Source organism: Perognathus longimembris, chromosome 17 (assembly GCF_023159225.1).
Source record: "Perognathus longimembris pacificus isolate PPM17 chromosome 17, ASM2315922v1, whole genome shotgun sequence".
Classification (NCBI taxonomy): Eukaryota; Metazoa; Chordata; class Mammalia; order Rodentia; family Heteromyidae; genus Perognathus; species Perognathus longimembris.
Window position 1 is genome coordinate 44,545,150 of NC_063177.1, and position 22,952 is coordinate 44,568,101.

The 22,952-nt window shown below is 48.3% G+C and overlaps 2 protein-coding genes across 6 annotated transcripts in view; both read right to left on the reverse strand.

The window, feature by feature from the left end:
- Positions 1–295: 295 nt before the first annotated feature.
- Positions 296–9,198, reverse strand: Icam2 (intercellular adhesion molecule 2). 4 transcript variants are annotated; one of them, XM_048366818.1, is made up of 6 exons: positions 9,069–9,187; positions 8,701–8,778; positions 4,657–4,759; positions 2,701–2,967; positions 1,169–1,492; positions 296–606 (listed from the first exon to the last, which is right to left on the reverse strand). In XM_048366818.1, exons 3-6 carry the CDS (start codon positions 4,715–4,717, stop codon positions 419–421), a joined length of 840 nt encoding a protein of 279 aa, XP_048222775.1. In that variant the 5' UTR covers positions 4,718–4,759; positions 8,701–8,778; positions 9,069–9,187; the 3' UTR covers positions 296–418. The 4 variants fall into 4 exon arrangements, with proteins under 4 accessions (XP_048222775.1, XP_048222774.1, XP_048222773.1 ...); XM_048366817.1 differs by lacking the exon at positions 8,701–8,778 and having other exon boundaries at positions 9,069–9,198; XM_048366816.1 differs by lacking the exons at positions 8,701–8,778; positions 9,069–9,187 and having other exon boundaries at positions 4,657–4,954.
- A 6,052-nt stretch (positions 9,199–15,250) lies between these two features.
- The window catches only part of Ern1 (endoplasmic reticulum to nucleus signaling 1), a 91,930-nt gene continuing 84,228 nt past the window's right edge, over positions 15,251–22,952 (reverse strand). For both annotated transcript variants that reach the window (XM_048366813.1, XM_048366814.1), the window contains 5 exons: positions 22,540–22,687; positions 21,837–21,964; positions 20,756–20,879; positions 20,303–20,370; positions 15,251–19,600 (listed from right to left, as the gene is read on the reverse strand). In XM_048366813.1, coding sequence (XP_048222770.1) covers positions 19,388–19,600; positions 20,303–20,370; positions 20,756–20,879; positions 21,837–21,964; positions 22,540–22,687 — 681 coding nt within the window. In that variant the 3' untranslated portion in view covers positions 15,251–19,387. The remainder of the gene's footprint in view (positions 19,601–20,302; positions 20,371–20,755; positions 20,880–21,836; positions 21,965–22,539; positions 22,688–22,952) is intronic.

The window sequence follows — 22,952 nt, forward strand, 5'->3', positions numbered from 1 at the left end:
GTGCTGCTCTCAGGAATGGTGTGAGGGCCCAGAGTGCCCTCTGGCCCAAAGCCCCCTGGGGATGCCCCTCCCCCTAGTAGGAATCAGTCACTCCTAGTGAGGGAGGTCATCCGGGACCTGGGCTGGTCAGAGAGGGGCCGCTCAGGGCAGACTTGGGCTCTGGAAACCTTTGTGAAGGAGAGGGCAGGAAGGAGACCGAAGGAGACACTGAGGGAGAGAAGGCCACATCTGGTGCCTTCTCCAGGCCAGCTGTTGATGGTTATCCCAGGAACAGACACAGAGAACACAGGGTTAAGTCCAAGGGTCTATATTGAGGCTAGAAAAGAATGTCCCCAAGTCCTGTGCTGCTGTCATAGTCCTTCAACCTGGGCTGAGGCCGTGCTGAGTGCCAACATCCCCGTGGGAGTGGCCAGGCGGGTCATACAGGGTGTGCCCGGAAGGCCCGGGGCAGCCGCCTCCAGGCAGCTAGCACGCCATAGGTGCCTGTCCGCCTCTGGTGCAAATGCTGGCCCAAAACAAAGCAGAGCAGGACAGACGTCACGAACAAGAACAGCAGAACCGACACGACGGTGATGACGATGACCATCTGGTTGTCCTGCACAGGCTCTGGGGAAGAACACAAGTCATCAGGGGCCAGGCCATCACCCCCTGACCATCCTGGCTGTAGAGAGCACCGGGCCATAGTGTCTGCCTCTCTAGAAGAAAGGTGGCCAAGCAGGGCAGAGGTCCTTTTGCCAGCCTCCCCCAGAGACTAGCGTGTGGTGGCTGGCCACCGTGGAATGGGGCCCAATCCAGATTAAGCCCCTCCTCAGGCAGCTCCGGGTTAGCTTCAGGGAAACTCCCTGGTGACGAAGAACATTTTGGTCCACGCATTCATGAACAGCAGAGACCCAGCAGGCCAACCTTACTGTAGAGAGGCACCGAGGCCCAAACCAGCAGACAGCCTTGATCAAGACCATGGGGCTCAAGAACGTCAAGAGCTAGTGGAGTTCTCTTGACTTCTAGAACAGTGGGGCCCAGGCCAGAGACCTAGAGAGCCAAGGATGAAGGGGAGTATGACCTCAAGATGAAGTGTGTGCTCCAGTGCATTGGAGAATGAGGATTTGTCTGCCCCCAGGGTGCTGAATGGTAGCGCCATCTCCCTCACGGTGTCTGTGGCGGCTCTTACCGTAGACCTCAAGGGTCTGGGGCTCCGAGATGCTGTGGAAGAGGCTCCCACCAAGAGAGCGCAGGTCCAGCTCAGCCCGGCAGGAGAAGTTCAGGAGGCCGTCCTCTCTCTGCGCTGTGCTGTTGAAGGTGGTGGCGGCCTCTTGGGAGGTGGGCACTGCACCCCCAAAGGTCTGGTTCTGCAGGACCTCCTTTCCATGGAGCAGGGTGAGGGTGAGGCTCTGGAGAGGCTTCACGGCTGGCGCCCGGCACTCAATGGTGAAGGGTTTGCCCACCACTACCCTCGAGGGCGTCAGCTTCAGTGTGACCTGTGTGGGGCGCTCTGCAAGAGACAAGGGAGGAAAGTGTGGTTAAAGGGGAAGCGAGTCCCTGAATCCCTGCGGGCTCCATCTGGCCAGCGCCATCTCTTAGTAGTTCAGGTCCCCGGATAGACTTGCGGGAGAGGCGGTGGGCTGGGGCCTGGCCTGCTCGAGTGTAGAGAGAAGGAAGGAAGGAGTTCAGTGTGAAGTACCACATGGTGTCTGTGTGGTAGTTGTATGGACAAGACTTGGAGATTAGACAAGAAGGAGGTAACTGAGAGTGGATTAAGAGGAAGCTAACAAACTGTACAGCCAGTTGGAAAGATACAAAAGTCTGAATCTGTCTCCTTCCCCTCTAGATATTAAATACAGATGTCAACCATCAAAGTTATTATTAATTATGTTGCGAGAGACTTGAAAGGGAGAGCTCATTGAAATGGGATCCTTAAGGAACTGAGCGTGAAATTTCTTACTTAGGAGGTAGAGACTAGAGTCAGACTTGTCTTGCTTCTCCAGGGTCAAGTTTACGCCCATCATGTTTCCTTACCTACTAAACAGAGCCTGTGCTACCTGTGCTAGTGCTCTAGAGTCTCCCTTCCCCATACCTACCCCATATAATACTAAGTTGGATTCAGCACAACTTTCTAGACATTTGATCCCTTGATGTTGGTGATGGGGAGGGCCTCAGCCTTGGAGCCAAAGTGTTGAGAGAATTCTGTCATAGGTGTGTGTGTGTGTGTGTATGTGTGTGTGTGTGTGTGTGTGTGTGTGTGTGTGTGTGTGTGTGTGTGTGTGTTTTCCATGTGTCCTCAGGGGAAGATAAGAATGCCATGTGACACCTCAACTTTCCCCCCATATGAAGCAAAAGGCTCTCAGAGAAAGCCCCATACTCATATGGTCTCCCCACTGCTTGTCATGGATGTAGGGTGCTTTGGCAGCTGAGCTGTGTGGCAAGCACTTGGAACCCTATGTTGGGAAAGGGCTTTCAGATCTGTGTAAACCTTGGTTACAGTGACCTTCTGGGAGCAAGACTTGAAACTTGAGTGGCCTGCTTCTGAGGCGCCAGAGGGCTCAAAGAGTCTAATCAACAAGGTGAGATTCTGAGCTCACTGGCCTGTCCTCACACCAGGAGCCCAGGGAACTATGAGAAGAGGGTCTAGGAGCAGTAACAGAGCAGCTTCCAGAACATTTTGAAGACCCAGGGAAAGAAGGGCCCCTATAACCAGCCACTCACGGTATACACTGACGCTGGCATTCTTGGACTGCTGCTTTCCAGCACAGATGAAGTAACAGTAGAGCACTGTGTCCTGGGAGACGTTGGAGATCAAGAACTGTTGCCACTGCTGGTGGTCCTCTATGACAGTCTTTTCCAGGGCTGTCTCCAGCCCCTTCTTATCAGGCTCGGGACAGCTGGTGCTGCAGTTGACTTCCATAGACCCTCTCATCTCAACTGCCAGCTTCTCTGGCCACATGTATACCTCAAATTCCTGTTCACCAGACCCTGGAAGACATTAGTGCCAGGAGGCAGATAGCCCGTTGCCCACCAGCAGTTCTCTGCCACCAGCGGCTAGAATCAAGGGCCACAGGCCCAAGAAGAAAGGCATGGCTGGATTCTCCCAGTGTCAGACCTGGGCCTCAGGGCAACACCCCCCAGGCTGCCCCCAAACCTCTCCCTGCTTCTGGCTGCACCTTCCTCCAGCTCCTCTGCCTTTCAGCTCCAAAAGCAAATTCCTCAAACTCATCTCCACCTCCCTCAAGGCCCAGCCACGCAAGCCCTCCCCTCTGAGGATGGAGTGAGCTCTGGGCTGTGCTCTTGGCTTAGTCCTTCCCTCCCTTCTTTTCTCCACAAATGCCTTCTAAGCCCTTGTCAGATTCCAGCACTGTGCTAGGCCAGGAAGAGAGGTAATGACAAGGACGAAGCAGCACATCTAGCATGTTGGGAGGACATGAACCTCAGGGCAAGGAAATGTGGGAGAAGGGGGTAGGGAGGGACACCATTTGAAACTGTGGTCAGAGAAGGCCTCACTGAGATCATGCATTTGGACAGTGACAAAGGAGCTGGGCAAGGCTCTCCAGGTGAAAGATGGAACCAATGCAGAGAGCCTCCATCGGAAGCATACTTGGTATGTTGGCAGCAACAGGGTCAGTAATGATCAGCAATGAGGAGGAAATCAGGGGAGATGGGGACAGAAAGGTAATGAACTACTTCCAAAATATCTTGTTGTATTAATGATTCAGATTCATCTTCATGCTTCCTAAGACATTTTGGAGCTTCTAGACTACAAGGCCCAGGTTTCACATAAAGCCCCATACAGAACAGACCTTCAGGAGGAATCTGAGTTCTCAGTATCCACTTCCACCATCTGAAGACCAGGAGGGTGCTGGGTTCTCAACTGGCTAGGCTCAGCCTATGTCCTAGGCTCCTCCCACCTCCCCCCCACAGCTTGCTCAGCCTTCAGCCAGTGGCATGTAGGAAATTGGCACAAGAGCACAGTGGTGCACACTTGGAATCCCAGTTACTTGAGAGGTGAAGGTAGGAGGATCAGAAGAATGAGATCAATCTGAAAATAAATTAAGAAGCAATAGGGCTGGAGAAAGGGTAGGAATGTCAAGTGGTAGAATGCTCGTCTATAAGGGGGGAGGCCCTGAGCTCAATCCCCAGCTCCTCCCCTGACCCCAGCAAAAGAAAGAGGGTAGAGGGTTTTGTAAGTAGACAGATCTGGATTTGAATCCAGAGTTCCCCCAATGTATGGTGAGTTCACCAAGGCTGCAAAGCCTGGGGCTATGTGCATTTCTATGTGAGCCTCAGTTTCTCCATCCATCAAGTAGCCTAGCTTCCCTTTTCTTGAGTGTTCATGAGGAGTCAGAAAAAAAAAAAGTCCCCGTGGCAGACTGCACAAAGCTCATGATGGCATTGTCTTCCCAATCCCTTTTACCCACTGAAAGGGATTTCATTTTCACTTTGACCAGGCATTATCCTCTCCTATCACCCAGGCCCTTTCTAAATCCCACACCCTCTCATCTGCCCTTAGGTCCTTGTGTCCCTTCACCTTTTGAGTGTCCTCCTTCCCCTTACCATTCATTCTGATACACAATACGCTCTGAAGCTATGGGACATGTCCTGTCTGGTGTGCAGCGGACAGGACCACACCTAGATGGCCGTGTGTGGGGATCTGGGCATCTGGCTTACCTGGGCAGCAGAGCAGGATGAGAAGGGCTGTAAGCAGGCTCCAGAAGCCAAACAAAGACATCTCGGGTGGGCTCCACGGGTCCTGGGGAAGAGCCAGGGGCTCCTGAAAGGAGATGATCAGCAGTCAAGTTGGGGAGCAGTGGCTGGAATCGCAGCCTGAAATCCCTTCTGTGAGCTGATGACTGCATTTCCTCTCATTATGTGAGGTCGGGAAGCCACGTGCACAGGCCTTCAGGCCCCCAAGAATCTAGGCAGAGGAAGCTGGGAAGCAGCTGATAAGAAGGAGCACAGCCTGGGCAGGGGCCAGGCTAGCAATGGGAGCCTATCATGGGTGAGTGTACTGATGCGTGTGCATGTGTGATCCCTGTGCACAGGGATATGTGCACAGGACACAATGACACCTCCAAGGTATAGACCTGAGGAACCTCAAATCCCGCAGCCACCTGTTGGAGACCCCTCTGGGAAGATAATATTCAAAGTCAGGCCATGGAGTCACCATCGCAAAGGAGCCAAGATCTAGGCTTATCTAAAGGATCCTGGGCAGAAACTTGAGACTCTTCTGCTAGAGCCTAGCACACATCTTCATATACCTTAATATCCTGCCTGGTCCCCAGTCCAAGCCTGGCCCTGCCTTACAGCTAAGGTAGCGAACCTGTGCGGCCCAGCGCCCCAGGAAGTGATATCCACTGAAGTCCCTGTGCTCCAGGCCCAGGAAAGCAGAGGCCAGTGTGGCTGCAACCTGTCCCTACACCTGGGCCCACTGCAGGGACCTGGCTGTTGGTGTTTTCAGTCCTGTCTTCTAGTCTGGAAGGGTGAGTACCTGAGGAGCTGCATCTATTTCTACGAAGAGTTCCTAGCCAGTCCAGGGATCTATAGAAGCAACTCATTGGCAAGAGGATGGATTTTGATGGGCAGGAAAGCCTTTATCACATGTCCTGCCTTGACTCGCCCAAGTCTGCCCCAGATCCCTTGGGACCCGGTGGCACAGGAGCAGACCCCCTGTGCTTTCTCAAGGGGACTTCAGCAGGAACTTTTTGAAAGGGAGGCTCCAGCATCGGCAGTTGAGAGCCAGCTCTTCCTGGGTTGGGAGGATACAGGGAGGTCCTGCCCTTCCCTCTCTGCTTATAGCTGTGCTCGCAGATGTCCAGCACTGACATTGTCAGCCTGGAAGTCCCTGGAGGGGGCTGCTGGCTTTGAAATGATGCAGGGAGGAAGGGGTGCGGCTTGGGGTCAGCAGACAGGAGGCCAAAGTGGAGGGGTTTGTGGAGTCTGATCTCACCTGGGGCTGGCAAAGGGCCGCAGGCAGGAGGAGAAGAGCGTGGCCCTGGGTCTGAACGGCTGGGGAGAGGGACAGGAACTGCTGCTTGGAGACTTGGTGGCAAAGAGAGGTGACAATAATAAAACAGCAATGTGTGTTATGCTCTGTCTAATGAGGGGAGACATTCTAAGGACTTTGTCATTAGGTGATTCATGGTTGTGTACTCACAGAAGATGAGTGTTACATTCACTTAGGGTGTGCAGTACAGCTTTATAAGCTCTTCTTTTTTCTTTTTTTTTTTTTTGTTGGTCATGGGGCTTGAACTCAGGGCCTAGGTGCTGTCCCTGAGTTTTTGCTCAAGGCTAGTGCTCTTCTACTTTGAGCCATAGCGCCACTTCCAGTTTTCTGGTGGTTAACTGGAGTTAAAGTGTTTCATTTACTTTCCTGCCCCAGCTGGCTTCGAACCACGATCCTCAGGCTTCAACCTCCAGAGTGGTTAGGATTACAGGTGTGAGCCACCAGTGCCAGCTTTTTCTTTTTTTGGTACTGGTTCTGGGCTTGAATTCAGGGCCTAGGCACTGTCTCTGAGCATAGTAGCATTCTACCACTTGAGCCATAGCTTCACTTCTGGTCATTTTTTTGTGATTTACTGGAGAGAAGTGTCTCATGGACTTTCTTGTCCAGGATGACTTCAAACCATAACCCTCAGATCTCAGCCTCCTGAGTAGATTGGATTACAGGTATGAGCCACAGACACCTTGTGCTCTATTTCAATATAACTGGCAGCACTATGGGTTTGTTTATACCACCACCACCACAAACGTGCGAGGAATGCACTGGGTGACAGGAACTTTCTAGGTCCATTGTCATCTTAGAGGACTGCTGTAGTATTCATGGGCCATCATTGATAGAAATGGACCTGTGTACCTCTGGCCATGTGTAGTACAGGCTGACCATCCTCTTCAGCACTTAAAATAATAACTAATCAGCCTCCTAACTGTAGAGTCTTGTTGCTATTATCTTACAGATGGGGAAACCAAGGCAAAGAGAGATTGAGTAACATGTCCAAGGTCACATCTCTAGGGAAGTGTGAAGCCACTGTGAGTGACTAGATCAAAACCCACCAGAACAGGGGTGAGGATGTTTATTAGGAGCTAGAGTCCCTGGAGACCCCCAGGAGGAAAAGGCAGAATAGCAGAGGCTAGAGGAAATTTCTGGACAAGGCTCTGGTATGACCTATTTATAAATAATAACAAAGAAGGTCCAAACCTAGTGCTGGTAGCTCATGCCTACAAATCTAGCTACTCAGGAAGCTGAAATTAGAAGGTCAAAATTTGAAGTCAGCCTGGGCAAACAATTCCATAAGAGTCCTAATGTCTAATTACCCAGTGAAAGTGGGAAATGGAGGCGTGGTTCAAATGATACAGCTCCAGCCCTGGGCAAAAATGCCAAGCAAGAGTGTGAGGTCCTGAGTTCAAGCCTCGGTATTGGCACAAACAAAAAGAGGGAACAAATAAACCAATAGAAACAAAAATTGAACCAAACTACAATATAAAAAAGAAAATCAGCCAGGCACTGGTGGTTCAGGCCTATAATCCCAGCTACTCAGGAGGCTGAGATCTGAGTGAGGATCATGGGGTTCGAAGCCATCTCAGGCAGGAAAGTCCATGAAATTCATTACCTCAAACTACAAAAGAAGCCAGAAGTGGAACTGTGGCTCAGTGTCTAGGCCCTGAGTTCAAGCCCCAGGACTAGCACAAAAAGAAACAAAAAAAAAAAAAAAAAAGAGAAAAGAAACAGAAAGCAGTGTGATGGAGGTCTGTCAGGGGAAATGGAAAGTCCAAATGGGTGGTTAAAAAAGGAAATGGGAGTTGTGATTTCATGTGTACTTTCAGTAAGAGTGGCTCTGGAGATTAGTGGCAAAACAATGTGTGCGTGCTTTATTTAAAAAATAATAAATGAACATTTTACACATGTTACTATAATTAAAAATAAAAACAAAGAAAGGCCATAAACAATGTATGCCATGAAATATGGAGCAAAGTAGAACAAAGCTCAGAAAATCTAACTTATCAGATTTAAGACGAAATAAAAATGCCTGAATGGTTCTTAGACATTGAGTTGGTAATCTAAAATCTTCCCACAAAGAAAATGCCAGATTTAGGTAGTTGCACAAAAGTTCCAGTAGCAATAAATCTAATTTGATTAAAACTCTTTCTGGGAATGGGAAAAAAAAACAAAACCAGGAAAGATATCTCCTAATAAGAGAAGTACGGGATGAACAAGGACACTAAAGCCAATCTCACACATGAAGAACAAAAATGATAAAGAAAATACTAGCATACTAAATCTGTCAGTAAAAATAGAAGACATAAACAAGCTGGACATGGCTGTGTGCCGGTGGTTTATACCTATAATCCTAGCTACTCAGGTGGAGAAGATCTGAGGATTGAGGTTTGAAGCCAGCCTAGGTGAGAATGTCCATGAGACTCTTATCTCCAGTTAAATACCAAAAAAGTCAGAAGTGGAGCTGTGGCTCAAGTGGGAGGGAGAGGAAGAGAAGGAGAGAGGGAGAGAGGGAGAGAGAGGGAGAGAGAAAGGGAGAGACGGAGGGAGGGAGGGAGGGAGGGAGGGAGGGAGGGAGGGAGGGAGGGAAGGAGGGAGAGAAGGAGGGAGGGAGGGAGGGAGGGAGGGAGGGATCTGTGTGAATGTGAGCACAGTTTAGGGGAGCCTCTCTCCAGCTGAGATGGGATCCCTTTCCCAGGATATATTCACCATGAACTCACCACACTTGCTGGGAAAGAAGGGACTGTCCCTACCGCTGCCTATCACCCCAGTTGGCTGGAGGCATACCCCAAGCGGAACTAGGAGTAAGAAAGCAGTTTATCCAGACAACACAGCAGAAGAGGAAGGGGAGGAGGAAAGCAAGCAGGAAATTACCAAGGTGGGTGGGCTTGAGCCCAAGCAGAACAGGAGCTTTCAGGGGTAGACAACTAGCCTGTGAAAGGGGGATCCCCAATTCCTGTAGGTGCTTCCCAGAGAAAAACTGAGGTCCAGAGAAAGGAAAGGTCCAGAACACAGGTCTTGACACTAAGGTTCTAAAATTCTCTGGCGGCCAGGCTTAGGCAGAGATAAACAAGGAGCCCCTACTTACCCTGGTGGGCTCAGATGGGGGCAGCCGGAGATCAGTCACACCTGCTCGGAGGAAGTATGGCTGGTTCAGCAAAAGCACAAATCAGATCATGTCACACACATGTCACCATCCTGCCACCAATTCACGTTTAACTCAGATGTTTTCCACTCTGCACCTGTGGGTCACGTGCTTCCTGTATGGGCTCAGCCTCTGCCTTCTCCCCCGCCCCACACAAAGTACCAAAACAACCAACCAATCTGACTTTAGCTCCACTGTCCTTTTTAAAAAAATTGTGATAAAACACACATTGTAAAACTTAAACTATACAGTTATGAAACATCGTTATGCACATTGTTCTGCAACCAACATCACACCTATCTCCAGAATGTTTTCATCTTCTCAAATGGAAACTGCAAACTCATGAAACAATAACTACTTATTCCTCCCCCCTCTATCTCATATCACCGCTTATTTCTATTTCCTGTCTCTGACTTTTGACTACTGTTGAAAAGCTACAGCAGTATGGCTGGGGATATGGCCTAGTGGCAAGAGTGCTTGTCTCCCATACATGAGGCCCTGGGTTCAATTCCTCAGCACTACATATACAGAAAATGGCCAGAAGTGGCGCTGTGGCTCAAGTGGCAGAGTGCTAGCCTTGAGCAAAAAGAAGCCAGGGACAGTGCTCAGCCCTGAGTCCAAGCCCCAGGACTGGCAAAATAAATAAAAATAAATTAAAAAAAAAAGAAAAGCTACAGAAGTGAAACCATGTTGTCACTAGTATATTTCACACAACAGAGAATCCTCTAGTTTCATCCACATAGTAGGTAGCACCTGTCAAAGTTCTCTTCCTTTTTTTTTTTTTTTTTTTTTTTTGCCAGTCCTGGGGCTTGGGACGGCCTGAGCGCTGTCCTTAAGCTTATTTTGCTCAAGGCTAGTATTCTACCACTTGAGCCAGAGTGCTACTTCCAGCTTTTTCTCAGTAGTTTACTGGAGGTAAGATTCTTATGGACTTTTCTGCCTGAGCTGGCTTCAAACTGTGATCCTCAGATCTTAGCCTCCTGGGTAGCTAGGACCCAGCTGCACCCAGCTTCCTCACTTGTTGATGTGCAGTTTCTGCACTAATGGGGACCTATGATGGATAAGGCAGTGTGATCATTAATCTTGATCATTAACTGGATTGAGAAGCACCTTGGAGATTAGTAAAGCACTTTTTCTGAGTGTGTCTTTGTATGTTTCCCGAAAGGAGTAGCTAAAGGGGGAAGACGTTCTGAATATGAATGGCACCACCCTATAGGCTAGGACCCAGGGGGAATAAAAGGGGAAAGAGGAGAACGTCTGAAAGTACAGGTACTCTCTCTGTGCTTCCTGGCTGCCATACTGTGAACAACTCTGAGCCACTATGTCCTCCCTACCATGATGAAACTGTGAACCAGAATCAATACTTCCCCCTTGAAGTTGTTTGAGTATTTTGTCACAGTCACACAGAACGAGCCACTGTATTTGTCTGCTTAAAGCCACAGAGGAGCAACTTCTTGGCTATGACCACTCCATAAAAACTTCATAGTGGGGCTGGGAATATGGCCTAGTGGCAAGAGTGCTTGCCTTGTATACATGAAGCCCTGGGTTCGATTCCCCAGCACCACATATATAGAAAAAGCCAGGAGTGGCGCTGTGGCTCAAGTGGCAGAGTGCTAGCCTTGAGCAAAAAGAAGCCAGGGACAGTGCTCAGGCCCTGAGTCCAAGCCCCAGGACTGGCAAAAAAACAAAAAACAAAACAAAACTTCATAGTGACTAAGAACGATTCACATGGTTATATCTCTTCATACCTGCCAATCTGCCTAACAATTAAAAATAATAATACTAGCAGAGTAATTTTAAACCCATTAACTATGAAAGTTGGGAGTGGAGGTAGGAGTAAGGCTTACCCACAGCAGAGGGTCTTGCTTCCATAGGGCAGATACCTGCTCAGAAAACAAATCAGATCATACCAGTGACAACAAAACATTACCATGAATGCTGAGAGTTCTCTGACTGATTTCTCTTGCTGCTTTTGTGCCTCACTTTCTTCAGCATGTGGGAGTATGTAGCAAAGCAAAATCATTCATCTCATAGGTAGAAAGTGAAAGAAAGAAAGAAGGATCTCGGGGGCTTGGAATATGGCTTAGCGGTAGTGCTTGCCTTGCATGCATGAAGCCCTGGGTTCAATTCCTCAGCACCACATAAACAGAAAAAGCCGGAAGTGGCACTATGGCTCAATTGGTAGAGTGTTAGCCTTGAGCAAAAAGAAGCCAGGGACAGTGCTCAGGCCCTGAGTCCACGTTCCAGGACTGGAGAAAGAAAGAGAGAGAGGGAGGGAGGGAGGGAGAGAGGGAAGGAAGGAAGGAAGGAAGGAAGGAAGGAAGGAAGGAAGGAAGGAAGGAAGGAAGGAAGGAAGGAAGGAAGGAGTAAGTCTGGAAGGTCCCACAGTCTCCTTCAAGTGCAGTGCAGTCTCCACTGACCTGAAGACTTTCTATTAGGCACAACCTTTTAAAAAGGTTCCACTACCTCCCAATAGTGCCAAGCTGGAGCCCAAGGCACATGACCTCTGAGAGACACTGAAGATCTAAACTATAGCAGGACTATAACCCTGCCTTTGTTAAAGGGTATAATGAGGAAGAGGACTCAGGAAGGGGGCTTGAGTCACAGAATTAGTGGCTTTCATTGAGAAGTCACCTGTCCCTGGGGTCTAGCACAGGTCACCAGTATTCTTTGGAGCTCTTTATAAATCCAGGTAAGTCTGAATTTCAGATCAGGTGTTGGTTTGTTTGTTTGGACATGGGACTTGAACTGGGACCTGGGTGCTGTCCCTGAGTTGTTTTTGCTCAAAACGAGCATTCTACCACTTTGAGCCACAGTGCCACATTCAGTTTTCTGGTGGTTAATTGGTGAGAACAGTCTCACAGACTTTCCTGCAGGGGTTGGCTTTGAACCGTGATCCTCAGATCTCAGCCTCTTGGGTAGCTAGAATTACAGGCAGTGAGCCACCAGCACGTGGCAGATCAGTTATTTTTAGTATGTCAAATATTGCATATTGTAGTAGCTGCATACTGTGTGTATATGTGCATATACAGAAGCTCTCCAAGTAATTCCAACATGTATGATGTTGACAACATTGTGGGAAATCAGAAAGCCCCATTGGGGTCAGTAGGGTTCTGATATGGGCAACAAACAGGGTCTGTCATGAAGAAACTCCAAAATAATGACCACCCAAAATGAGAGGGAGGGAGCAGAAGGTTGGTGTGGGGGGGTTCCTCTTTGGAAATAGTCCTCCTTTTGGGTTGTAGATAGAATCATACTCCACAAGGATGCGGAAGCTGCATACAGCTCTGGTATTGTATGTGTAGCTTAGAATACCAGACTCCTCCCTCCCTCCCTGGGGCCTCATTTGGGGAAACCCTCCTCCAGAAACCACCTCCCTCAACCGTGGGCAGATTACAGTCCTGTGTCTGTTTTTCCTTCCTTTCTTCGCTAGGTGCCTGGCAGAGTTCTTTAAACTGTCAACAATATGCTAAGTAAATGTTTATCAAACTTAAGTGAGCACCTTAGTTTTATGAGTGATGTGTTTTATAGCAAGAGGTCTCACACTTGAACATATCAGCATGCATGGTTGGAGGGCTTGCTAAAACAGAATTTGGGGCTGGGCACAGTGGCTCACACTTATAATCCTAGCTACCTAGAAAGCTAAACACTCAAGAACAAAGTTGGGAGGTTGTTGCAGTTGTTGCCTGCACGTGCACCCATGAGCTTTGTGGGCTGAGAACAAGGACACACCAGTAAGTATACTGACAACTTCATGGCTCCAAGATCATTCCCAGTGTTATGTGTTAATCCTCAACCAAAAAAGTTTGTGAATATTACATAAGACTATCAGCAAATGAAAGAATTTGATGAAACCAGGTCCTTTGGTCTTCTCTAGTCTGGATCCCAGTTTTCATTTATGAAGTCCCAGAGGGGAGAAGCACCAGCATTCAGGCTGATCTATCAACTCAGGCTAAGCACTTAAGAACCCAGACCAGGGACCAGATGTGGATGCCCTCTAGTGTTAGAAGTGAGCAAGTATCCTGTCACCTGCAGTAGTATAAAAGGCAATGTGGCCACATTCTTTTATTTTTTGTCAGTTGTGGGGCTTAAACTCTGGGCCTGGGCGCTGTCCGGAGCTCTTGAGCTCAAGGCTAGCAACTCTACCACTTGAGCCAAGGCGCCACTTCCGGTTTTCTGGTGGTTAGTTGGAGATAAGAATCTCACAAACTTTCCTGCCTGGGTTGGCTTTGAACTGTGACCCTCAGAGCTCAGCCTCCTGAGTAGCTAGGATTACAGGCATGAGCCACTGGTGCCTGGTCCGACATTCCTTTATGACCAGAGGTAACTTTGGAAAGGGCTGAGATCTTGACACTGTTTTTAAGGAGGGTGTTCTACATGAACTCATCCCAGATGAAAAGCTGAGAAGAGAGCTTAGGAGGTCTCTGCCAAGGGTGATGACTTTTTTTTTTGTGGGGGGGTAAGGATACAGTATTAACCACTAGCATGCCACTTTGTGGCATGGGAGAGAATAAAATCTAGATGTTCAACTAGGCATTCACATCGTGAAATGAACTATGTCTTTAGGAAGAGAGCAACAATAGCCTGACATCTATGCAAGTTAAAAATTAATATGACTATGAAAGCTCTAAATTTTATATTCTTTACACTTACAGCAATTAGGTATATTTAAAACATTCTGAGAAAATTCATTAGAAAAACATAAACAAACCAAGTTGAATGTCTTTTACCTTAAGATGACAGATGTTCTCTGCTCTTATATTTTCTAGTATTTTTTTACTTAACTTTTCTGTTTTCAGATCGTTAATGTTTGCATCAAGCATTCTTTTTGGGCTTTTATTGTCTGTTCTTGAGTTTGCCTTAAGACATCTCATTAGCTATTCTTTGTTTCTTCTCCTGAGCCAGACCTGAGTCTGTTACTCTGGTAGCATCAGGCTTCTGGTGGGAGGCTTATAGCTAAACTTCTGGCCACTAACGTGCTCCTCAGCTATTCATCCGCTCCTCCATTAACTCAAACACTCATGTTTCTCATTTGAGGTTTCTAATTTGTTTTCAAGAGTGTGGCTTTAAAGATACTGTAACGGTGGCCTCTAGAGTCCTAGTGTAGGTCCCTTATGAAGTCCATTCGCCAGTATTGCCTTTTCAACTGGCCACAGCAATGTTGCAGATGGGATCCTCAGAAAGGGTGGGGGGGGGGGTGGTTCTGGCCGCTGCCTCTGCATATCTGGATTCAGGGCTGGAGCTGTCCTTGACCAGAACTCTGCATTGTGCTTGGTAAGCATGGGTGAGCACAGGCATGCTCCTGGATGGAAGCTTCACTGGCTTCAATTCCTGCTGGGGTTGGGGGGGAGGGGAGGACTCAGGTCTCTCTGTACTCCAAGGCATCAGCTATCAGACGCTCTGAGGATGGTGGCTTTGGGGGGGAGGTCCTCTTAGTGAGAAGCCTTGTCCTGTTGCAGGAATTCAGAGATTGGCCCGACTCCTCCAGTCAGGCTGCAGCAGCTTGGTGCAGGGGAGGAGGAAGCATGTTGGGAGGATCCTAAATTGCCAGCCGACGATGCTCCTTCCTCAGCCTATGACACTCACGGCTGTCTTGCAGGCTTTCCCACTTCCCTGGAACTTTCTTGGCCCGCTAGCTCACTGGTTCTTTACCTCTCCTGACATCTTGAACTCTGCTTTAGAGTTTAATTCTCCGCAATATGGCAGGTTAGTCCTAACTGGTCACCCTCTGGGAATTCAGCCCCTGCCCCTCCCATAGTCCTTCTGGGAACTTCCTGTACTATTCCAAGGAAAGTTTTTCCTACAAATAGTGCCCAGGGAGGATATTTCACCGTTACCTTGGGTTGGTGTTTTTTTTTGGTCTTTTATAGTTTTGTGATTTTTTTTTCCGGAACCGGGGACCGAACCCGGGGCTTCGCGCTCGCCAGGTGGGCACTCTTCCGCTGAGCCAGATCCCCAGCCCCTAGGGAGGATATTTCAGCCCTGGGTCCTGCCGTTGACACCAGGACCGCCTCCTCTGAGCTGAGCCAGCTGCTCAGGCCACATGAAACCCGTGTGCCCAGGACACAATGGAACCAGACTTATGCCTGTGAGTGACACTTGAGTCTTTAAGAAGACAAATTGACTCCCAAATCTAAAACTACTTTTATTTGTACTTGGCTCAACAATAAATCGCCATCATTGATCAGCAGAATTATAAAACTGTACAGGAGGTACAAAAATAGGCTGTTTAACTTTGATAATGACCTCTTATCATCAAGCTTTAAAAATACACATAAAAAGTTGTACAATCTGGCAGTTTATAAAATAGAATGCTAAAAAGGATATTAGGTTCCATAAAGAGGATTGTATCACATGATCAACACATACCAATTAACCGTTCACAGAGAAGACAATGGCACAGGATTTTCAAGATGAAAAAAAAGATCACCTAAAAATTAACATTTTACCCCGACCAAATCATTTACCCTTTAAAGATAAGACTACTGCAAGGCAGAAGGATACAGTATAACTTTTCCTTTTCCAGTTTTAAAATGGTCAGGGATGTTGTCCAAAATAGATCTGATATGCTTTCAGCAAGTGCAATTGTAACTGGTTATACTTCAGAGTAAAAATTAAATAAATATAAATAGGTTCAATAAATAGATCATTGCAAAAGAACACTACAGAAGGCATCCAGGTGAGCATGGCGCGTGCTGACTGGTAATGCTGGGGTGAGTGGGGAGTCTCCCTCCCCGTCACAGCTTTGGGGACACGAGGGAGGAAGGAATACTGTACCCACCAAGCCCACAGAGCACAGGACAGTGAGCCCATGGGACTTGGGCTGGCAGTGTGCTTAAGGCTGCTCCAGGGGAGGCTCGTCGCAGATGTGCCCTTTGTGGCTTTCCAATGAATACACAAAAGACTTAAAAGTGCCTAACAAACCAGACTTATTCGTGGGAAATCATTATTTCATAAAGAAAACAAAGAATAGGAAGAGAGTGGACACTTTGGCCTAGAAGATCACTGGCCCACCCAACCCTGAAATCTCGGCTCCCTACATAGAATGTCTGAGGGTTTCCTTCCAGGAAAAGCCAGATGCAGGCCAGCTGTGAGCATCACTGCTCCTGGAGGTGGAAGGGTAGGAAAGAAAGGCTGGGAAACGAAGAAGTACAATTTCAGGAATGCCAAGAGCAGAGAGCAGGGCTAATGGGGAAACTTCAAGTGTCTCTTTCCAGGGCTGCTGGCTCCTCCCAACCAATGCAGAACAAAGACAATGGATGAGAAGCAGACAAATGAAGATCTAGTGACTAGATGGAGTAGAGCCATAGGAAACCGCATATGACCGATGTCCTATCCCTGGAAAGAGAGTGAGCAGGAGGTCATTTCTGAAGGAGGTGACTTAATTACTCTTATCTGACAAGAAAGAACTACCAATGATCACTGAATCACAACTCACAAAACCTCTTCACAAGTCAAATCGGCCCTGATGAGGAACTAACTTATCTTCAGAGGTGGTAAAGGAAAGCATCAACTGGGCCTGCTGCCCCTGGGACCTCCAACATGATACAGGGCTGTGACTGACCAGTGGTCTCACAGGAAAGGTTCTGAGACAACTGCTTCACCCACACCAGGGGCCACCTCTGCAGCTATGGGCTCACGTTCAGCCACTCGATGGTCTAGAGACATAACAGGTGATACAAGTGATCCCCAAAGTGCAAATGCTTTGGTGCCAAAGACATGTGGAGCTTTAAATATAAGTGGAAGATTTAAGAAGAAACAAGAAAAAGGTTCATGCCAGAGAAAGAGTCAACACAAGACTTAAGCAAGTTATAGTGTTCTTTGATTCTTGAAGGAGGGCATTCATTTCTGTCTAAAAGGTGAACAACCTTCCAGGAATGGTAAGAGCCCTGTAACTTGAACTAATGCCACACAATGCTGGAGAGCTGTTCCAACTTGCAGAAAGTCCCCTCCCCCTTAAGAGCCAAATACAAGGGGAAACCAGACTTCTAGAGACTGGAATATATCAGATGAAGCCCAAGATGTTTTCAACAAAAGTGCTCCGAGACCTCTTCAGACTTCCTGGGTCCCTCATGGTGAAGGAGAGGACAGACAGAAGCTGACCCAACTGGAGCCAATGGAGTCTCAGACACAGGCAAGTCTAGAGCAGAAAAGGGGCAAGCCCCACACCACACCTTTCCCCACCTATTTGGGTTTTCTTTGTAGTCCTGATACTCAGTTGCTGTCAGCTCTCTCACAAGAAGCTTTATGGCAGTTGAAGTTTCTTTTGTCTTGTTCACCTGTTTCCCTAACCTCCATGTCCTGCCTAGCTCGACAGAGTAAATGCTCAAACAAAACACAATGAACAATTTTATAAAATTGAAGTCCTTAGAAATTAACTGGTAAGTGGAAAAGACATTTGAAAAGGCTGTTGCTTGGCAACTTGGGTTCAAACAGTGAGGACCTCTAGAAGCCAGCTGGGCATTCTTAAGAGGAAAAACAGCCACAAGCACAAGGGGAGCAGCAGTCCCTTGACAGTCCTGTTAGGTTGAGCCTAGCACCTGCCCTATCTCCTCAGGCTTTCTCTTGTACTGTTACTTCTTGAATCCACTGGCAAAGTGCTAAGGTAGGAGATGCTCAAGGAGCCAGTTATGGGGCCAAGGCTCCATGGATGGGGTCAGGGATGAGTTTCAAAGACATAGGGTTCCTGTTAAGAAAAAAGGCCACTCTGGCCATTTTGAAAGCAAAGGAATTGATTTCTAGAGGCAGAATAGGCTTTGGATAAGTGGCCCTGATACAAACATATCCAGAAGACCTCTCACAAGCAGCAGCAGCAAGGACTTCTGTCAATGTGAAAGCTGGCAATGCCGCTTTCACCATGCACGAATACAGCCTCAGCTCACCAGCCGTGACCCTGCATTGGCTGGGGGAAGTTCACAGGGAGACTCCTCCCAAAGACTACAGGCCCTCACTGCATCCTATCCTCTAACCCCTCCTGAAGGAGACACAGGAAAGTTCTGACTGAAAAAGAAGTTAAAAATGATATTAATTTTAGAGAAAGAAAGAAGCAATAATTTACGGAACATCACTTTGACATGAATACATTTACATAGTGTCACTAGAATGTTTTACTTTGAGCATTAGAGAGAGTTCTCATGGAAACACTCTTGAAGGGATGGCAATTTTTGGTACCATACAAAATAGAATAGAATATAGATTGCATTTCTTCTTCATAAGTAAGCAACAGTTTAGCTCACTTAGGTTAAATGGAGCTTTCTATAGTAAGATTAAAATGTAGTCATTAAAACTTGCTAGGAGAACCTTAAAAGCTGGCTCATCAAGCCTGTGGTGACCCTGGCTTTGGCTCTTAATGCTGGGTCCTGACTCGCTGTATGTGTCCTGATCTGTTGGCCTCTGGGACGGAGGGACCTTACCACTCACTCTCTGGCTCAGAGCTTTCTTAGTGGCTGGGAGGCTCCCTTTGGGCTCGCCTCATTTAGTCTCGAGGCCTGTCCCTGTCTAGTCTTAGCCACCCTCCTTGATGAACTCTTCATCTCTGACCCAAAGGGCCCAGGACACAATCTACCACAGGTCACGGGTGTGCTGGGCCAGCACTGCCTCCAGAATAGAGTGTTCTCCTTGTCTTTCAGAGAGCTACAGATGCACCTCAGGGCCCTGCGTGCATGGCTGACCAGTCCCTAACTTCATGCCCAATGGTCACAGCTTTGCTGCCTGAAGCAACACTGGCTACCATGAATCTGGAGGCTAAGGGCACATTTACAATCAGTGAGGTGCCTCCTGTGCCCAGGTTAATACTTGTGAATGACCTCCTCGATGCCCTGCACCTCTCAAGACCATTTCTAGCAAAAGCACTTGCTGTATCCCAGCACAAAGGCAAGCCTTAGGTTTCCCCTATGCCCTTCCAGAAAGGCCTCCACACTGCTGTCAAACAGAGATATTAAAAGAAATGTCAGTCGACATGAATTCATCCAGCAGAAGGTCAATGGTGCTCCTCTTGCAGCCTCTGGGATGGGCGCTCCTTTGTAGACATCCCCGACTACAAAGCTTTCAGGGCCAGCCTCTTCCGACCTCCCCGTAGAGGAGGGGCCACCTCTTCTACCTCCTGAGGTCAGCATTAGCCTCTGCTGGCTGCACAGTGGCAGTGCAAGGCACTTGGTTGGGAAGCCTGGTCTCCCTGCTAAGCCTGGAGGCGTAGAGGTCTGGACTGCAGAGACCAGGCCCACAGTCTTAGCTGTAGCCATCAGGTCGGAGGCGCCGCCTGCTCAGAGGGTGTCTGTAGTCACTGGGGGCTGGGGCTCTGGGGGCTCGTGGTAGTAGTAGGGCTGGAAGAGTCTCTCGTGGCTGCACAGTTCCATGGCTTGGTAGGTATGTGAGAGGAGGTGGGGGAAGCGTGATGTGAAGTAGCGAACAAAGTCTTCAGGGAGGGAGCCCAGAGTCTCCCGCACCTCCACAGGGAGCTCCCGGTAGTGGTGCTTCTACAAATGGGCAGACACACAGAGGATTAGCAGCCGGCAGGCAGTGTAGCTGAAAAGAGGTTTAGGCACTCAGCAATCCATCCATCCATCTATGTCAATCATCCTGTCTGCTTCCCCTCTTCAGGAAGAGGCTCAAAGCAAGCAGGGCCAGCCAGGGAGGAGATTCACACTGGAGTATCTTACAGGGGCACACGGGCCTCCTGTGAAGGTCAAGACCAACAGAGGGTCCTGATGGATACAAAGGGAATAATGTCAGCTAGAATTGAATTATCTGTCCACGTGGGCTTAGAGGCCACTTTGGTGAGGCCCAGTTTGAAGGCTGCTTAGCGAAAGGACAGGATGACAAGCAGGGTCCCTTCCTCAGGGTCCCTTCCTGGAGACCTGGCCCCAAGGAGGAAGGGGCCTAGGAGGTTCCTGTCAGACTGTGTTTATACAGAGTTGTGAGACAGTCAGAGGGCACCATAAAAGTCAGCACAGAGAGACCATGAGGGACACAGGCTCTAAGAGGCTATTCCCCAGAGTTTAATTTTGTGCCTCCACTTCTCCAGAGAGAAAACTTGTGTGAGGGAAGAAATGTCCTCCAACTTGTCAAGTTCAGCTGAGACCATCTGCCTCTCAGAGGCAGAATCCGGTACAGAGAAAAGAATACACAGGAATGGATAAGCATAGGTGTGTCTGTTGTTGCCACCCATAGCCCTTTACCTTATTCCTCATGGCTCGGAGGAGATCTCTGACAGAGCCACCTTTGTAGGTTCTGAATTTACGCAGATCTAGAAAAACGTTAAGGATGGCAATGGTTAAGAAAGTAACAACTTTTAAAAAGAAAACACTCCCTAGGGCCCTAGGAACATAGCCACTAGATCGAGACACAACATCACATCATCCTTGGGTTCATGGGAGTGAGTGCCATCCCATGGATCTGAGAGTGATGTTTACCTGAAGTCCGCCTAGGTCCCACTGAGGTCAGAAGAGAATCCCTACACCATATACTGTCATTAGCCTGTCACTCCCATCAGTTCAACAAAACCCCAGAGGATAACCCAAGAAAAAAGCAGGGCTGGGAGCCCCAACAGCCTGGAGCTGCCCTGCTCACGCTAACTTCATAGGAATGGCTGGTGCTTCTGAAGTGTTTCTTCAAGGGCTGCACATGGTCACCTGTCTGGAGGGGGACAGTGATGTTCTCCCTCCAATCCATCTTCACCACGGCTCTTCCGCCTCGCTCTAACTGCCTCACTATGGGGCCATCCAGGGACTCCTTTTCTATTCGGTCACTCACATCCTGTAAAGAAAACAAGAGGCTGGTTAGTGTTAGTGACATGGGGTACTGGCGAATGACCTCACTGTCACAGAATAACCACTGTCCTGTGGGCTGCAGCCTGCAGCCTGCCTCAGAGCTGGGAAGCGAGCACCTAATCCACTGATTTCTCCCCTATGAGGTGGCGGCCTGTGGAGACCTTCTCCACAACAGAAGAGGTGTCTCAGAGGCATGCCTGTACTCAGATCATGAAGGCACCTCTGGAATTTCACATATGTACACATGTGCCACACTTACAGAGTTGTAAGTGTGATCAATATTTGTGAACCAAAACACAAAAAGAAAAATAAATTATCTTGTGTTCTATCCACACAATGAAACAGAACATAGAGCATCATAATCACATCTCACTCAAACAGTAGAAGTGCTATAAAGCTGAACCTTCTTTTCATGAAAAGCCAGAAGTTGTGCTGGGGTTCAAGTGGTAGAGCTCTAGCCTTGAGCACAGAGAGACTCAGGGACAGAGCCCAGACCTTGAGGTCAAGCCTCAGGACTGGCAAAAAAGCAGGATAAAACACTGTAAGTTCAATTTGACCCCAGTTATTCCTTGGTTTTCATTTTTAAAAAAAGTATTAAAGGGGCTGGGGATATGGCCTAGTGGCAAGAGTGCTTGCCTCGTATACATGAGGCCCTGGGTTCAATTCCCCAGCACCACATATACAGAAAATGGCCAGAAGTGGCGCTGTGGCTTACGTGGCAGAGTGCTAACCTTGAGCAAAAAGAAGCCAGGAACAGTGCTCAGGCCCTGAGTCCAAGCCCCAGGACTGGCCAAAAAAAAATATATATATATATTAAAATGTCAGCTATGGTTTGTGTTGGTTATAGGATATTAACAATTTGTTTTGTTCTTTGTCTTCTCTGTATTTTCAAAATCCGGAGGACATCAAGTGAGCATTTTGACGGAGAACCAAGTGCAGGTACCTGGAAAAACTGGAGCTGCTTTTCTAGGCTCCAGAAGAATGGATGCTTTAGCACATGTTTTGCCGAGGGCCGCTGCTGGGGATCCATTGAGATCATTTTCTCTATCAACTCACGCGCAACAACATCTTCTAAAGAGGAGAATGAACACAAACAACTTGTTATTGACACAGAAGAATACAATGGAATAGCAAAAGCTCTCACTAAAGCACACTGTTCAATGCAGGATTCCACTCCAAGAACTGATCCCAGTAAAACAACGCAGAACTCCCACCAAGCTCTCAAGGGGTTAACTCACTGTGCAGTTTGAGAAAAGGAGTGACTGAAAATAGTTGATCTTAGTACTTTGGGAGACACTATTGTGCCTCTCGGTGTCGGATGATAACCTATTAAAGTAATATCGACTGTATGGAGAGATATTCAAGATGAAGTTGAAAAAAATAAGCCTTCTGCAAAGTATGTGTGATTTCACCTCTTTTTCTGTGTGTGTGTGTGGAAACAGGATCTCAACAGGTAGCTTAGGTTAGCCTCCAGCGAATAATTTTCCTGTACTTGCCTCTCCAGTGCTGGGATGACAGGGGTGCACACTTGTATAAAAATGGGGTAGAGGCTGATGTGGTGGTATACCTCCTGAAGCCCAGGTGCCCAGCTGGGGTGCAGGGCTTCTGAGGGCACAGTGGCAGTGCCAGCCCAGCCTCCCACTCACCATGCTTATCTGGGTGGAAGCAGTCAAGGCTGCAGGCACCCAGGAGAATGTTGGCCTGCCGCTGAAGGGACTTGCCGAAAGGATGGCTGCCCTCAGAGATGACATAGTAAAAGACGCAGCCTGCTGAGAAGATGTCCACCGTGTAGGTCTAAAAAGAAACGCAGGATGTGAGAGGTCTCGAAGAGGTCTGGCTCCCCAGGGAGGGAAACAGCACTGCTTACGCTTCAGGGCCCTGGAAGCAAGAGAATTAATTGGCTGGTCGATGTGAAGGGTACAGAGCCTTCCTTAGTGGTGCCCTGTTTGTTGTGGTCATGATCAAGGTCATGGGTTGCTGGCTCTGCCTCTTGTGAGCTGGAAGCCCTTGACTTAGCTTCCTCACAAGTGGAAGAGGACAACCATAGTATTCAAGGCCC

Excerpts from the sequence above, each read along its gene's own strand:
- Icam2 (XM_048366817.1), bottom strand. The coding sequence starts at position 4,717 with ATGTCTTTGTTTGGCTTCTGGAGCCTGCTTACAGCCCTTCTCATCCTG. Across the intron at positions 1,493-2,700 it reads TGCCAGCGTCAGTGTATACC|CAGAGCGCCCCACACAGGTC; the intron begins GTGAGTGGCTGG and ends CCTTGTCTCTTG. Across the intron at positions 607-1,168 it reads CCAGACCCTTGAGGTCTACG|AGCCTGTGCAGGACAACCAG; the intron begins GTAAGAGCCGCC and ends GTTCTTCCCCAG.